Source organism: Hylobates moloch, unplaced genomic scaffold (assembly GCF_009828535.3).
Source record: "Hylobates moloch isolate HMO894 unplaced genomic scaffold, HMol_V3 SCAFFOLD_10, whole genome shotgun sequence".
Taxonomy (NCBI): Eukaryota; Metazoa; Chordata; class Mammalia; order Primates; family Hylobatidae; genus Hylobates; species Hylobates moloch.
In genome coordinates this window covers 100,688,938-100,703,747 of record NW_026652285.1, presented here as the reverse complement: position 1 = coordinate 100,703,747, position 14,810 = coordinate 100,688,938, and the positions used below count along the sequence as shown (strand labels likewise).

The 14,810-nt window shown below is 45.8% G+C and overlaps 1 protein-coding gene across 3 annotated transcripts in view; it reads right to left on the bottom strand.

The window, feature by feature from the left end:
- Positions 1–12,690, bottom strand: part of GLE1 (GLE1 RNA export mediator) — a 40,751-nt gene extending 28,061 nt beyond the window's left edge. The window contains exons 1-3 of one of the 3 annotated variants that reach the window (XR_009215383.1): positions 12,478–12,658; positions 8,250–8,471; positions 1,726–1,836 (exon numbers count right to left, since the gene is read on the bottom strand). Coding sequence is in view for 2 of the 3 variants with exons in the window: in XM_032165311.2 (XP_032021202.1) it covers positions 1,726–1,836; positions 8,250–8,471; positions 12,478–12,576 (432 nt within the window). In the remaining variant the exon portion in view is untranslated. Of the gene's footprint in view, positions 1–1,725; positions 1,837–8,249; positions 8,472–11,597; positions 11,966–12,477 lie in introns of those variants that run through there. The other 2 variants (XM_032165311.2, XM_058445967.1) reach the window with 2 other exon arrangements.
- Positions 12,691–14,810: the final 2,120 nt, after the last annotated feature.

Below are 14,810 nucleotides of genomic sequence, written 5' to 3'. Positions count from 1 at the left end.
TGATCCACCTGCCTCACCCTCCCAAAGTGCTGGGATTATGAGCATGAGCCTCTGTGCCTGGCCAAGACTTTCATTTTCTAAATTCCTGTACTCTGAAACATTTTTACAAAATCATGCATTGCTTTCCTAATTAAAAAAATAATACAGGCTGGGCACAGTGGCTTATGCCTGTAATCCCAGCACTTTGGGAGGCCGAGATGGGTGGATTACCTGAGGTCAAGAGTTCGAGACCAGCCTGGACAACATGGAGAAACCCCATCTCTACTAAAAAATACAAAAATTAGCCAGGCGTGGTGGCAGGCACCTGTAATCTCAGCTACTTGGGAGGCTCAGGCAGGAGAATTGCTGGAACCCAGGAGGCGGAAGTTGCCGTGAGCTGAGATTGCACCATTGCACTCCAGCCAGGGCTGACAACAGCGAGACTCTGTCTCAAAAAAACAAAACCAGGCTGGGTGCGGTGGTTCACACCTGTAATCCCAGCACTTTGGGAGGCCGAGGCGGGCAGATCACGGGGTCAGAAGATCAAGACCATCCTGGCTAACACAGCGAAACCCTGTCTCTACTAAAAATACAAAAAATTGGTCGGGCGCGGTGGCTCATGCCTGTAATCCCAGCACTTTGGGAGGCCGAGGTGGGCGGATCATGAGGTCAGGAGATCGAGACCATCCTGGTTAACACGGTGAAACCCCGTCTCTACTAAAAATACAAAAAATTAGCCAGGCGCAGTGGTGGGCGCCTGTAGTCCCAGCTACTTGGGGGGCTGAGGCAGGAGAATGGCATGAACCCGGGAGGCGGAGCTTGCAGTGAGCCGAGATTGCGCCACTGCACTCCGGGCTGGGCGAAAGAGCGAGACCCCGTCTCAAAAAAAAAAAAAAAAATTAGCTGGGTGTGGTGGTGGGCGCCTGTAGTCCCAGCTACTCGGGAGGCTGAGGCAGGAGAACAGCATGAACCTGGGAGGCGGAGCCTGCAGTGAGCCGAGATGGCGCCACTGTACTACAGCCTGGGCGACAGAGCAAGACTGCATCTCAAAAACAAAAACAAAAACAAAATACAATCAAATAAATTAATTAAAATAGTGCTGCTATTTTTTCAAGAGGCTAAGGTCCTGACTGGGCATGGTGGCTTATGCCTGTAATCTCAGCACTTTGGGAGGCTGAGGCAGGTGGATCACCTGAGGTCACGAGTTCGAGACCAGCCTGACCAACATAGTGAAACCCCGTCTCTAGTAAATACAAAATAAAGTAGCTGGGTGTGGTGGCACAAGCCTGTAATCCTAGTTACTTGGGAGGCTGAGGCAGGAGAATCGCTTGAACCTGGGAGGTGGAAGCTGCAGTGAGCCAAAATTGCACCATTGTAGTCCAGTCCAGCCTGGACAACAAGAGCAAAAACTCCATCTCAAAAAAAAAAAAAAAAGAGGCTAAGGTCCCATCTTCTCAGTATAAGCTTATCTAACAATCCTGGACCATTTCCAAATTTTGGAGAAGTAAATGGAGCCAGAAAAGACTAAGTAATTTTCCCAAAGTCACATGTAAAATATAACAGCCAGGATCTCAAACCAGACTTGACTTCAGAGCACTCACTCCTAACCTCTATTACACTACCCTCCAAATTAAACAGTAGGTGGGAAGGATGAGTAGCATACAGTGCCCATTCCTACGCCCTGAGGAACTGCAGTGAAATGTGGCTCGCAGGATCAAGGCTGCCTTCCTTCATGGGTTCACTTACTGTTCCTTTCATTCTGTGTACCAGTTCGTACATTCGGATGCAGCCTTCCACTTTGATCCCCCGTGAGGACTGAAGTACCATAGATTCTGTGTGCTGGGACTCATCTTTGCCCTATATGAGCAGAAAATGGAAAAATAATTAAGTTTTTAATGTGGTAAAGTTGGTGTTATCTCTTCTAGACAAAGACCACGTCCCAACTTACGAACAATCACCAATAACAAGAGCAAAAAAAAAATTTAGGTCAGAACCAGTGTGCTTTTCATGAATGACACTGACTTTGTTCTAATTGTTTTCTTTAATAAATTGATGTTTGTTACTTTGGGTGATTTTTTTGGTTTTTCTATGTTTTTTTGGCTTGTTTGTTTTACTCTGCCTAGCAAATGTTTCCCCTTTCTTCAGATCAGTGTTCATTTGTCCTGGGATGGTTTGGATGGAGTATCCCCAACCCACATCCCTAAGCTTCCACCCTCCTGGCTTCAGGAGAAAACTGGCTATCAAAGTACTCTATCCTCAGGCCGGGCGCGGTGGCTCACGCCTGTAATCCCAGTACTTTGGGAGGCAGAGGCGGGCAGATCACAAAATCAGGAGTTCAAGACCATCCTGACCAACCTGGTGAAACCCCGTCCCTACTAAAAATACAAAAATTAGCCAGGCGTGGTGGTGCGCACCTATAATCCCAGCTACTAAGGAGGCTGAGGCAGGAGAATCCCTTGAACCCAGGAGGCAGAGGTTGTAGTGAGCCGAGATCGTGCCACTGCACTCCAGCCTGGGTGACACAGCAAGACTCCATCTCAAAAAAAAAAAAAAAAAAAAAGGCCAGGTGCCTTTTTTCCCAGCACTTTGGGAGGCCGTGGTGAGCGGATCACGAGGTCAGGAGTTTGAGACTATCCTGACCAACATGGTGAAACCCTGTCTCTACTAAACATACACAAGACATACCGTCTCTACTAAACATACACAAGACATACCCTGTCTCTACCAAATATACACAAGTTAGCCGGGCATGGTGGTACATGCCTGGGCGTGGTGGTGGGCGCCTGTAGTCCCAGCTACTTGAGAGGCTGAGGCAGGAGAATGGCATGAACCCAGGCGGTAGAGCTTGCAGTGAGCAGAGATCGTGCCACTGCACTCTAGCCTGGGCTACAGAGACTCCATCTCAAAAAAAAAAAAAAAAGGCTTCTATCCTCCTACACCCAGTATGGAATTGAGGAATGAAAAATGTGACCTGAGTTAGGCCAGAGTTCATCTTTGAACTTTTCTAATTTTTTTTTTTTTTTTTTTTGAAACAAGGTCTTGCTCTGTTTCCCAGGCTGGAGTATAGTGGCGTGATCATGGATCATTACAGCCTGGACCTTCCAGCTTCAACTGATCCTCCTGCCTCAGTCTCACAAGTAGCTGGGACCACTGGCGCACGCCATCATACCTGGCTAATTTTTGTATTTTTTGTAGAGACAGGGTTTTGTCATGTTGCCCAGGCTGGTCTCAAACTCCTAGTCTCAGGCAAGCCTCCTACCTCAGCCTCCCAAAGTACTACAATTACAGGCATGAGCCACTGTTTCTGGCCTATTTTTTTTCTTTTTTTTGAGACACAGTCTCGCTCTGTTGCCCAGGCTGGAGTGCAGTGGCGCAATCTCGGCTCATTGCAAGCTCTGCCTCCTGGGTTCACGGCATTCTCCTGCCTCAGCCTCGCGAGTAGCTGGGACTACAGGAACCCGCCACCACGCCTGGATAATTTTTTTGTATTTTTAGTAGAGATGGTGTTTCACTGTTAGCCAGGATGGTCTTGATCTCTTGACCTCATGATCCACCCGCCTTGGCCTTCCAAAGTGCTGAGATTACAGGCGTGAGCCACCGCACCCCGCCTTTTTTTTTTTTTTTTTTTTTTGGAGACAGGGTCTTACTCTATCACCCGTGCTGGCATACAGTGGTGCTATCTAGGCTCACTGCAGCCGTGACCTTCCAGGCTCAAGGATCCTCCCACCTCAGTCTTCTGAGTAGCTGGGACCATAGGCATGAGCCATCATGTTCAGGTAATTTTTTTGTAAATATGGAGTTTCCCCATGTTGCGCAGGCTGGTCTCGAATGCCTGAGCTCAAGTGTTCCACCTGCCTTGGCCTCCCAAAGTGCTGGGATTCCACACCCAGCTTTTTTATTTTCATTAACACACCTGACATGGATATCTTTGAACTTTTCTGACAAAGCTATCTGGGAATGCTAACCTAAGATGTTGAGTCCAGGTCTACCAATAGCCATCTTGCCACCTAGTCTATCTCAACAATGAAACCAATAATTGAGAAATGGAGACGCAAAGCTCCGTGTTTGGGTCACTACATTGAGTCAAAAATAATCAATCCTATGTGGGGGAGATGTTTGAAAAATAATAATAAATAATGTCAAGCAGAAAGATGCAGAATGTAGACGTTCCTAGATCTAAGTGATTCCAAATGCACTCCTAGACTTCCTAGTTATATGAACTAATTAATACTTCCCTCAGTCCCTTAAGCCAAACTGGGTTTTTCTTACGTAAATACCAAAAATTCCTAAATAATATGGCAATCCATTACATAAAACTATTTAAGAATTTATTAGGCCAGGCGCAGTGGCTCCAAAAATTATGGAATTTTATACATGAAAATGACCTCAGGCTGGGCACGGTGGCTCATGCCTGTAATCCCAGCATGTTGGGAGGCCAAGGCGGGTGGATCACCTGAGGTCAGGAGTTTGAGACTAGCCTGGCCAACATGGTGAAACCCCATCTCTACTAAAAATACAAAATTAGCCAGGCATGGTGGCGCATGCCTGTAATCTCAGCTATTCAAGAGGCTGAGGCAGGAGAATCACTTGAACCTGGGGTTGCAGTGAGTTGAGTTCGCGCCATTGCACTCTAGCCTGGGCGACAAAAGCGAAACTCCATTAAAAAAAAAAAAAAGACCTCAGCAATTTGGTCCAGAATGAGATTTACAGATAAAGACACTGAAGTCCACTGAGGAAAGAGGCCCACCTGAGGGCACACCACAATATTAGCAAGATCAGATCAGAATCTGCTGCCAAGAAGCTGCTCCTAAAAATACTTTTTAAAAATTTTAATTTTTAAATAATTAATGTTCACAGAAAGTTGCAAAAATACATACAGGAAGGTCGCATGTACTTTTCACCCTGTTTCCCCCAATAGTAATGTCTTTCATAAATACAATAAAATAACAAAACCAGTAAATTGATATTGGTACAATCCACAGAGCTTATTCAGATTTCACCAGTTTTAAAGGCATTCATTTGTGCTTATGTATAGTTCTATGTAATTTTATCACATGTAGATTCATGTAAACACCACCACACTCAAGATACAAAGCTGTTCTATCACCACCAACCCCCCATGTCACACCTATCTTTATAGCCACACCACTTCCTCCCCCATCCCTCATCTTTAAGCTATTCTCCTTCTCTACAGTTCTGCTAATTCAGGAATGTTAAATACTTCACCCAGGCCGGGCCCGGTGGCTCACACCTGTAATCCCAGCACTTTGGGAGGCCAAGGCGGGCAGATCACCTGAGAACAGGAGTTCGACACTAGCCTGGCCAACTTGGTGAAACCCCGTCTCTACTAAAAGTACAAAAATTAGCCAGGCGTGGTGGCAGGCGCCTATAATCCCAGCTACTCGGGAGGCTGAGGCAGGAGAATCACTTGAACCCGGGAGGCGGAGGTTGTAATGAGCCGAGATTGCACCATTGCACTCCAGCCTGGGGGGCAAGAACGAGATTTCGTCTCAAACATAAATAAATAAAAAATAAATAAATAAATAAATCTTCACCCAGCCCTAGATTCTGGTTATGTTTTAGTTCTAAAAGGCTTACAGTTTTTTTTTTACATTTAAGTCCGTGATCACTTTAAGTTTTTCTGTTTTTTTTTTTTGGGATGGAGTCTTGCTCTGTCGCCTAGGCTGGTGTGCAGTGGCGCAATCTCAGCTCACTGCAAGCTCTGACTCCCGGGTTCATGCCATTCTCCTGCCTCAGCCTCCTGAGTAGCTGGGACTACAGGCGCCTGCCAACTCGCCTGGCTAATTTTTTTTTTTTTTGTATTTTTAGCAGAGACAGGGTTTGACCGTGTTAGCCAGGATGGTCTCGATCTCCTGACCTTGTGATCCACCCGCCTCCGCCTCCCAAAGTGCTGGGATTACAGGCGTGAGCCACCGCGCCCAGCGGAGTTAATTTTTATATAAGGTATGACATTTAGGTGGAGGTTCATTTTTTTCCTTAAGATGTTCAGTTGCTAAAAATATATATTTTAAAGTACCTAAACCTTTTCTGGCAACAACAACAACAACAAAATAAATAAACATAAATATATATATATATATATGTTATTTATGTTTATTTATCTTGTTATTATTTACTCAGTCTCAAAATATATATATATATTTTGAGACTGAGTCTTGCTCTGTTACCCAGCCTAGAGTGTAATGGCACGATCTCAGCTCACTGCAACCTCTGTCTCCCAAGTTCAAGCAATTCTAATGCCTTAGCCTCCCAAGTAGATGGGATTACAGACGTGCGCCACAACGCCCAGCTAATTTTGTATTTTTAGTAGAGACAGGGTTTCACCGTGGTCAAGCTGCTCTTGAACTACCGACCTCAAGTGATCCACCTGCCTCAGCCTCCTAAAGTGCTGGAATTACAGGTGTGAGCCACCACACATGGCCACAAAGAATATTTTTTAAAGATGAGTATTTTAAAAGATGAACTACTAGATAGAAAAAAATACACTTTCTATGTAAAAAAAAAAAAAAACAAAAAAACTGGCCAGGCACAGTGGCTCACGACTGTAATCCCAGCACTTTGGGAGGCCGAAGTGGGTGGATCACCTGAGGTCAGTAGTTTGAGACCAGACTGGACAACATGGCAAAATCTTGTCTCTACTAAAAATACAAAAATTAGCCAGGCATGGTGGCACACACCTGTAATCCCAGCTACTTGGGAGGCTGAGGCAAAAGAACCGCTTGAACCCAGGAGGCAAAGGTTGCAGTAAGCCGAGACCATGCCACTGTACTCCAGCCTGGGTGACAGAGCTAGACTCCATCTTAAAAAAAAAAAAAAAAAGCCTAGGTGTGGTGGCTCACACCTGTAATCCCAACACTTTGGGAGGCTGAGGTGGGCGGATCATAAGGTCAGGAGTTTGACAACAGCCAGGCCAATATGGTGAAACACCATCTCCATTAAAAATACAAACATTAGCTGGGCGTGATAGTGGGTGCCTGTAATCCCAGCCTCTCAGGAGGCTGAGGCAGGAGAATCGCTTGAAGCCAGGAGGCAGAGGTTGCAGTGAGTTGAGATCGCGTCACTGCACTCCAGCCTGGGGGACAGAGCAAGACTCCGTCTCAAAAAAGAAAAAAAGGAAAAAGAAAATAGCCAAGTATGGTAGTGTCTACCTGCAGTCCTAGCTATTCGGGAGGCTGAGACAAGAGGGTGGACTGAGCCTGGCAGGTGGAGGCTGCAGTGAGCCATGTTCATGTACTGCACTCCATCCTGGTTGACAGAGACAGACCTCAGCTCAAATAAAAGGGGGGGGGTGAAGAAGACATGTTCACGTATATTTGTATATACACAAACTACCTCTAGAAGTATATAAAAAGTAATTTTTAAAAACCTCCAAAATTTAACTTTTTTTTTGAGATAGGGACTCTCTCTGTTGCCTAGGCTGGAGTGCAATGGCTTGATCACAGCTCACTATAGTCTCAAACTCCTGGGCTCAAGTGATCCTCCCATCTCAGCGTCCCAAGTAGCTAGGACTACAAGCTCAAGCCACCATGTCTAGCAATTTTTAAGTGTTTTGGACAGACAATTTCTCACTATGTTGCCCAGGCTGGTCTTGAACTCCTGGGCTCAAGCAATCCTCTTGTCTTGGCCTTTCAAAGCACTGGAATTATGGACATGAGCCACTGTGTTGGGTCCAATTTAACTTTTTTTTTTTTTTGAGTTTAGGAGTGGAGGTTTAATAGGCAAGAGAAAGAGAGAGGAAAACAGCTCTCTCTCTAGTGAGAGATAGGGGTCTTCTGAGAGGAAATGGCCCCAGTTTAGCATTTTTAAGTGGGAGAAATAACAAACAAACAAAAAAGGCAGGGACAAAACAGAGCCAGGAATAGGGTAAAATCTCCTACAGAACCAATGAGAGAAGGCATGTAAACCTTAAGAGCAAGTATACATTTCACTCTAAGCCTTCTTCCAGCCGATAACACAAAAAGGGAGGCCTTATCAGTTAAATAGATGAAGCGTTCATCAGAAAAAAAAAATCCAATTGCTCATGAAATTAGTTATACGATTCTGGGTACTAAGAATAGAGGGGATTTTTCTCCCCCCTGGATCTGTCTAAAGAGAACACTGAATGGTGCTGTCAACATCATCTCTACAAACAGCTACAACAATGAGCAACCATTATTTTCCATAGGGTATGGTCACTGTCATATGACAATATTAAACATTTTGACTTTGCAGCCACCATGTCCTTTGTCTTAAGCTGATCACAACCTTACCTTGGTTCCATTTGGTGTTGCAGGGGAGGCTGGGGAAAAGGCAGAGCTTGTGTCAGGAGATTTGGGAACAAATGAGGGTTGATCTAGGGCTGAAGCTGATGTAGAGGATGGCGAAGTCTCAGAGAGAGGTTGGTTCTCCTGCATATGGGGTAGGACGTGCTCTACCACCCATCCAGAATAAGAAGATAGCTTGGGAAGAGACATACATTCTTCTAAAACATCCTAGAGAGAAGAATAGGGTTAAACTCAACTTACATGTCAACTGATCTCAGTATAATCCACTACATGCCTTACTGAACATCTAAGAAGGTCTAAATAAATAAACATCAAAGACCCAAAGTAATGTATTAACAATCGGATGAAAACAAAGTACAGTGGTTTCTTGATAATGACCTTGACTACTATCCTTCTAATGAAAATCAGACTAAATAACCCTAACTACAGAAAAAGGGACAATGCACAAAGATTGCCATTAAAGCATACATGAAAGCAATCTAAAGCACTGAATAGAACTCGAGGAATTCTGAAGTAAGCTACTGTATACACAATCACTAGAATGTCAGTCACTTAACAATGGGGGTAAGTTCTGAGAAACACAGTGTTAGGTGATCTTGTCATTGTGCGAGTATCATAAAGCATACTTACACAAACCTAAATGTATATATTTTTTCATTTTTAAAATTAATTATTTTTGAGACAGAGTCTCACTCTATTACCCAGGCTGGAGTGCAGTGACCTAATCATGGCTCACTGTAGCCTGACCTCCTGGGCTCAAGCTATCCTCACACCTCAACCAGTTTCCCCAGCAGCTGGGAGTACAGGCATGCGCCACTATATTCAGCTAATTATTTTTTCATTTTTTATAGAGATGGAGTCTTGATACGTTGCCCAGGCTGGTTTTTTTTTTTTTTTTTTTTGAGATGGAGTTTCGCTCTTGTTGCCCAGGCTGGAGTGCAATGGCACGATCTTGGCTCACCGCAACCTCCACCTCCCAGGTTCAAGCGATTCTCCTGCCTCAGCCTCCTGAGTAGCTGGGATTACAGGCATGCACCACCATGCCTGGCTAATTTTGTACTTTTAGTAGATACGGGGTTTCTCCATGTTAGTCAGGCTGGTCTCGAACTCCTGACCTCAGGCGATCCACCTGCCTCGGCCTCCCAAAGTGCTGGGATTACAGGCGTGAGAGTCTTTTTTTTTTTTTTTTGAGATGGAGTCTTGCTCTGTCACCCAGGCTGGAGTGCAGTGGCACGATCTCAGCTCACTGCAACCTCCACCTCCTGGGTTCAAGCAATTCTCCTGCTTCAGCCTCCCGAGCAGCTGGGATTACAGGCGCCTGCCACCACACCCGGCTAATTTTTGTATTATTACTAGAGACAAGGTTTCACCATGTTGGCCAGGCTGGTCTCAAACTCCTGACCTCAGGTGATCCACCCACTTCGGCCTCCCAAAGTGTTGGGATTACAGGCGTGAGCCACCACGCCTGGCTATTTTTTTTTTTTTTTTTTTTTTTTGAGAGACAGGGTCTCATTCTGTTCCCCAGGCTGGAGGGCAGTGGCGCGATCACGGCTCACTGCAGCCTCAACTTTTCATGCTCAGGTAATACTCCCACCTCAGCCTCTCAAGCAGCAGGGACTATAGGCACGCACCACCACACCTGGTTAATTTTTTTGTATTTTTTGTAGAGGTGAGGTTTCTCCACGTTGCCCAGGCTGGTCTTGAACTTCTGGGCTCAAGTGATCTGCCCACCTTGACTAACCAAAGTGCTGGGATTGCAGGTGTGAGACACCAAGCCTGGACCCCAGCTTGAACTGGCCTAAGCAATCGTCCTGCCTCAGACTCCCAAAGTGTTGGGATTATGGGCATGAGTCACTACAACCAGCCTAATAATTTTTTAAAAATAGAAATAGATATGTATGTATACACCCTTAGTAGTAATAATGAACATATCTAGTACCAGATCTTCGTTTGTAAATATAATTCTAAATCAAAGGAAACCAGGGGTCTCTGCAGAAAAGGTAAGTTCCAGAGTTGGAGGTAGAAAAATATAAGATGAGCCTGGAACATCTTTGCATGAGAAAATAAATACTGATTACCTATGATATAATAAATAAATGAAAAAACCAGAGTAGTTGGGAGATTGTTACAATGAGCTAAAGTAAACTGATTGAGCAAATAAGTAAACATACTGAGAATAACAGGAGCCAAACTTCTCACTGCTAGGTAACATATTTACAAACATGGATAGGGTAAGATTAGAAAGAAAAGTGAAGTGCTGGGTTGGAAGTGGCATTTATCAGTATGAAGTCATGGTTTTATAATATATATGTACACACAAATAGTTATAGACAGTACATAAATGTGTGTGTGGTGATGTGTGTACATATTTAGATATGTATTATTTCCTAGCTCTGTCTACTGAGAAGGCCTAGAAGCAATGGTACCCAGTCAAGAATCTCAACACACCAAACTCCCAGATCTTGGTTTGTCAATAGAGCACCATCCTCCACTTCAAAAGAGTCAGCCTCTTTGAAGAAATAGCTGATTCCAGGATTACGACAGGGAAACTTGCACCTGGGACACCTTTTTGTGCCAAAAAGTAAAGAAATGTCAATGAAATATGGAAATATGTCAAAGGAACACAGGAACCAACTCAATGAGGTGCCCAGTAGTCAAATCTGGGACATTTTTCTTTTTAATTCTTATGAATACATAATCGTTGTACATATTTACAAGGCCACATTTTTTTTGAGACACAGTCTCACTCCGTCGCCCAGGCTTGAGTGCAGCAGCGCAATCTTGGCTCACTGCAACCTCTGCTTCCAGGGTTCAAGCAATTCTCATGCCTCAGTCTCCTGAGTAGCTGGGATTACAGGCATGCACCACCATGATCGGCTAATTTTGTATTTTTAGTAGAGATGGGGTTTCACCATGTTGGCCAGGCTGGTCTCGAACTGTTGACCTCAAGTGATCTGTCCCCCTCGGCCTCCCAAAGTGCTGGGATTACGGGCCTGAGCCACCACACCCAGCCTTGCATGTGATATTTTGATACAAGCTTACAAAATCTGGGACATTTAAAATAAAACAGATAATAAAAGTAATGGATTACAACTCACTGAATAAAATAGAAATCCATGAGTCCATACCAATATAACCAAACACCAGAGAAAAGAAAGCACCTCCTTACAGTAGAATGCCAACTAACAAATGCAGAAAGAATAGTGGATATAAAGAAACAGGATCTGGCAAAGTCACAGAGGTGATTGATTCATGTGGAAAACATCAATGAATGCTAAAGCCATGGAGGATGAAGGTTTGCCCAGAAAAAAGGATACTGGTATTATTACTTACCAACAATTACTAAGGGAAAAATGACGAATTTTAAACGGAGAGACCAGGCAGATAACAACGTAACCAGGTGATCAAGATTAGCATCACCAGTGTTGGGATGGGTTGACATCTGTGTGCCTCCTCATGTGACTTACTGAGAAAGCCATGGTATCATTTCTGTGGTAATCCTGCCAAGAATGCTTAACCTTGGTCTGGTGGTTTGAAAGCACATATGCTGGCAGTCAGCCTACAGAATGTAAGGTCTGTATTTTTCAAAACTCTCAACAACATAAAAGACAGGGAAATACTTTAGGATTGTTTCCCAAGAAGTCTGAGGATGCAGGACAACGTCTTATCTGTAGCTAACTAGCAGCGACTCGGGAATGGGAGCTCGGCCTTAACTCTCCACATCCCTCCACTTCTAGCGCAGAGCTTTGCAAATACTAGGTACGGTGACCACGCCCCCATTCACTTCCCAGGTCTGCCAAATCAATCTAAAAATTTGGTCATTTCACTAGTAGCAATGGATTAGGTCTTGTCAATCGTTCGTCGCAAAATCTAGAGCTCCCAGCACATGAGACATACAGTAAGTTAACTCAGCCTAGGGCCAAGATTGCTTTGACAACAGCAGAACGAAGGCGCCCAATTGGCGGAGGGTAGCAACGAAGCCTTCAGAACGCGGGGCACCTGTGAAGTCAGGGGAGCTCCCCGAAACGCTAAAATAGGCTGGAGAGAACAGATAATCCCACGACAGAGGGATGTACACACAGAAGTCAAGAAATAAATGCAAGTTGTTAGACTGCACGGGTTCCCGGCAGCAGAACGTGCCAAGGGCTAGGGAGGAGAAGGGTTCGGTCGCGAGGGGCCGGAAGGGCCTACGTCCTCCGGGGCCACCGCTCACCTCGCTCCGCAGCAGCCAGTCGCGGTAGTAGCAAAGGCGACCTTTGTCGGAACTGCGTAGAGCCTGCAAGGTCTCCCAGCAGCGACCCTCAGACGGCATGGCTGGCTAAGGGGCAGCTTCTCTGAGGCCTCGCTTCTGACCAAACAAGCCCTCGAATCAGCCGCCGGGAAGGCCCCACAGGCTTCCGCTTCCGGGGCGCAAGGGCAGTACAGCCCCGCCCCTAACGCCTGCACGCCCCACCTCCGGCGACGCTCCCGCGCTCCCGCCCTCCCGCCAATGCGCCTGCGCGCAGGGCTTGGCTGTCGGGGCACGTTCCGCAGAGGTAACCACCAGCTCCCAATCCCTGGGGCTGCAGAAAATTGGTCTGTGCCTTGAGACTGTGCAGAAACTGGAACCCTCATACACTGCTCATGGGACTGTAAAATGAAGCACCTGCTGTGGAAGACAGTCTGGCAATTCCTCAAAAGGTTAAACAATTACCATTTGACCTAGCAATTATCCTAGGTAAATATATATATATAATACGCCAAAGAAATGAAACCTATGTATATATAAAAACTTGTCCATGAGTGTTCACAGCAGTGTTATTCATAATAGCCAAAAAGTGAAAGCAACCCCAAATGTCCATCCATTGGTGAATGGATAAATAAAATATAGTACTATGTGTGCGGTTGCCGAGTTCCCCAGCTTTCTGTGCACTGACCAAGTATCAGAGTGCCTTGACCGCCCTGTGACCCAGCCAGCTGCAAGTTTTTGCCTGCAGACTTGCAACCAAACACGGGCCTTGCATATCCCCAGGCACGAAGGACATCTAGGTTATTGCCCAAAACGCTGAAACTGACCCCTGCCTTAGCCAAATTCCATAAACCCTCATATAAACTCCATACCCTGACCCCTCGCTGGGGATGTACCTAGGTTAAACACCGCTTCTCTCTGTCTGTCGCGAGAATTGCTGCAGCCCACTCTGTAAGTTTCCCTAATAAATGTTTTGGGTTTAGTGCTGCTTTTTTGAGACAGTCTTGCTCTGTCCCCCAGGCTGGAGTACAGTGGCTCGATCTCGGCTCACTGCAACCTCCGCCTCCCAGGTTCAAACGATTCTCCTGCCTCAGCCCCCTGTGTAGCTGGGACTACAGGCGCCTGCCACCACGCCCAGCTATTTTGTATTTTTAGTAGAGGCGAGGTTTCACCATGTTGGTCAGGCTGGTCTCGAACTCCTGACCTCAGCTGATCCACCCACCTCGACCTCCCAAAGCGCTGAGATTACAGGCATGAGCCACTGCGCCCGGCCATAGTGCTTCTTTGGAATCCCAACCAGCCCTGTTTGGCAGGAGGAAACACCATATCTATATAATGGAATGTTATTTGGCCATAAAAATAAAGTGCTGATGATATGCTGCAACATCAATCTTGAAAGCATTATGCTGACAGAAGCCAGTCATGAATGGCCACATGTTGGACAATTCCACTTATGTGAAATGTCCAGAAGAGACAAATCTATGGAGCCAGAGAAACTTTATGACTAGTTGCCAGGGGCTGGGGGAGGGGAATGGGGAGTGACTACTAATGGGTATGGCATTTTTTTGGGAGTGATGACATCGGTTGGCTGGGCGCCGTGGCTCATGCCTGTAATCCCAGCACTTTGGAAGGCCAAGGTGGGCGGATCACCTGAGGTCATGAGTTTCAGACAAGCCTGGGCAACATGGCAAAACCCTGTCTCTACAAAAAATACAAAAATTAGCCAGGCACAGTGGCATGCACCTATAGTCCCACAGGCTGATGCAGGAGGATCCCTTGAACTCTGGAGGCAGAGGCTGCAGTGAGCCGAGATGGTGCCACTGCACTGCAGCCTGGGTGACAGAGCAAGACTCCATTTCAAAAAAAGAAAAAAACTAGGTCTAGAATTAGATAATGGTGATGGCTGCACAACTTCGTGAATATACTACAAATTATATATACACTTTATCTTTTCGAGACAGAATCTCACCGTGTTGCCCAGGCAGGAGTGCAGTGGCGTGATCTTGGATCACTGCAACCTCCACCTCCTGGGTTCAAGTGATTCTCCTGCCTCAGCCTACCAAGTAGCTGGGACTACAGGCGTCCACCACCACTCCCGGCTAATTTTTGTATTTTTAGTAGAGACAGGGTTTCACCACGTTGGCCAGGCTGGTCTCAAACTCCTGACCTCGGGTGATCCACCCGCCTCGGCCTCCCAAAGTGCTGGGATTACAGGTGTGAGTGACCATGCCTGGCCTATATATACACTTTAAAAGGGTGAATTCTAGGCCAGGTATGGTGGCTCATGCTTGTAATCCCAGCAGTTTGGGAGGCCAAGG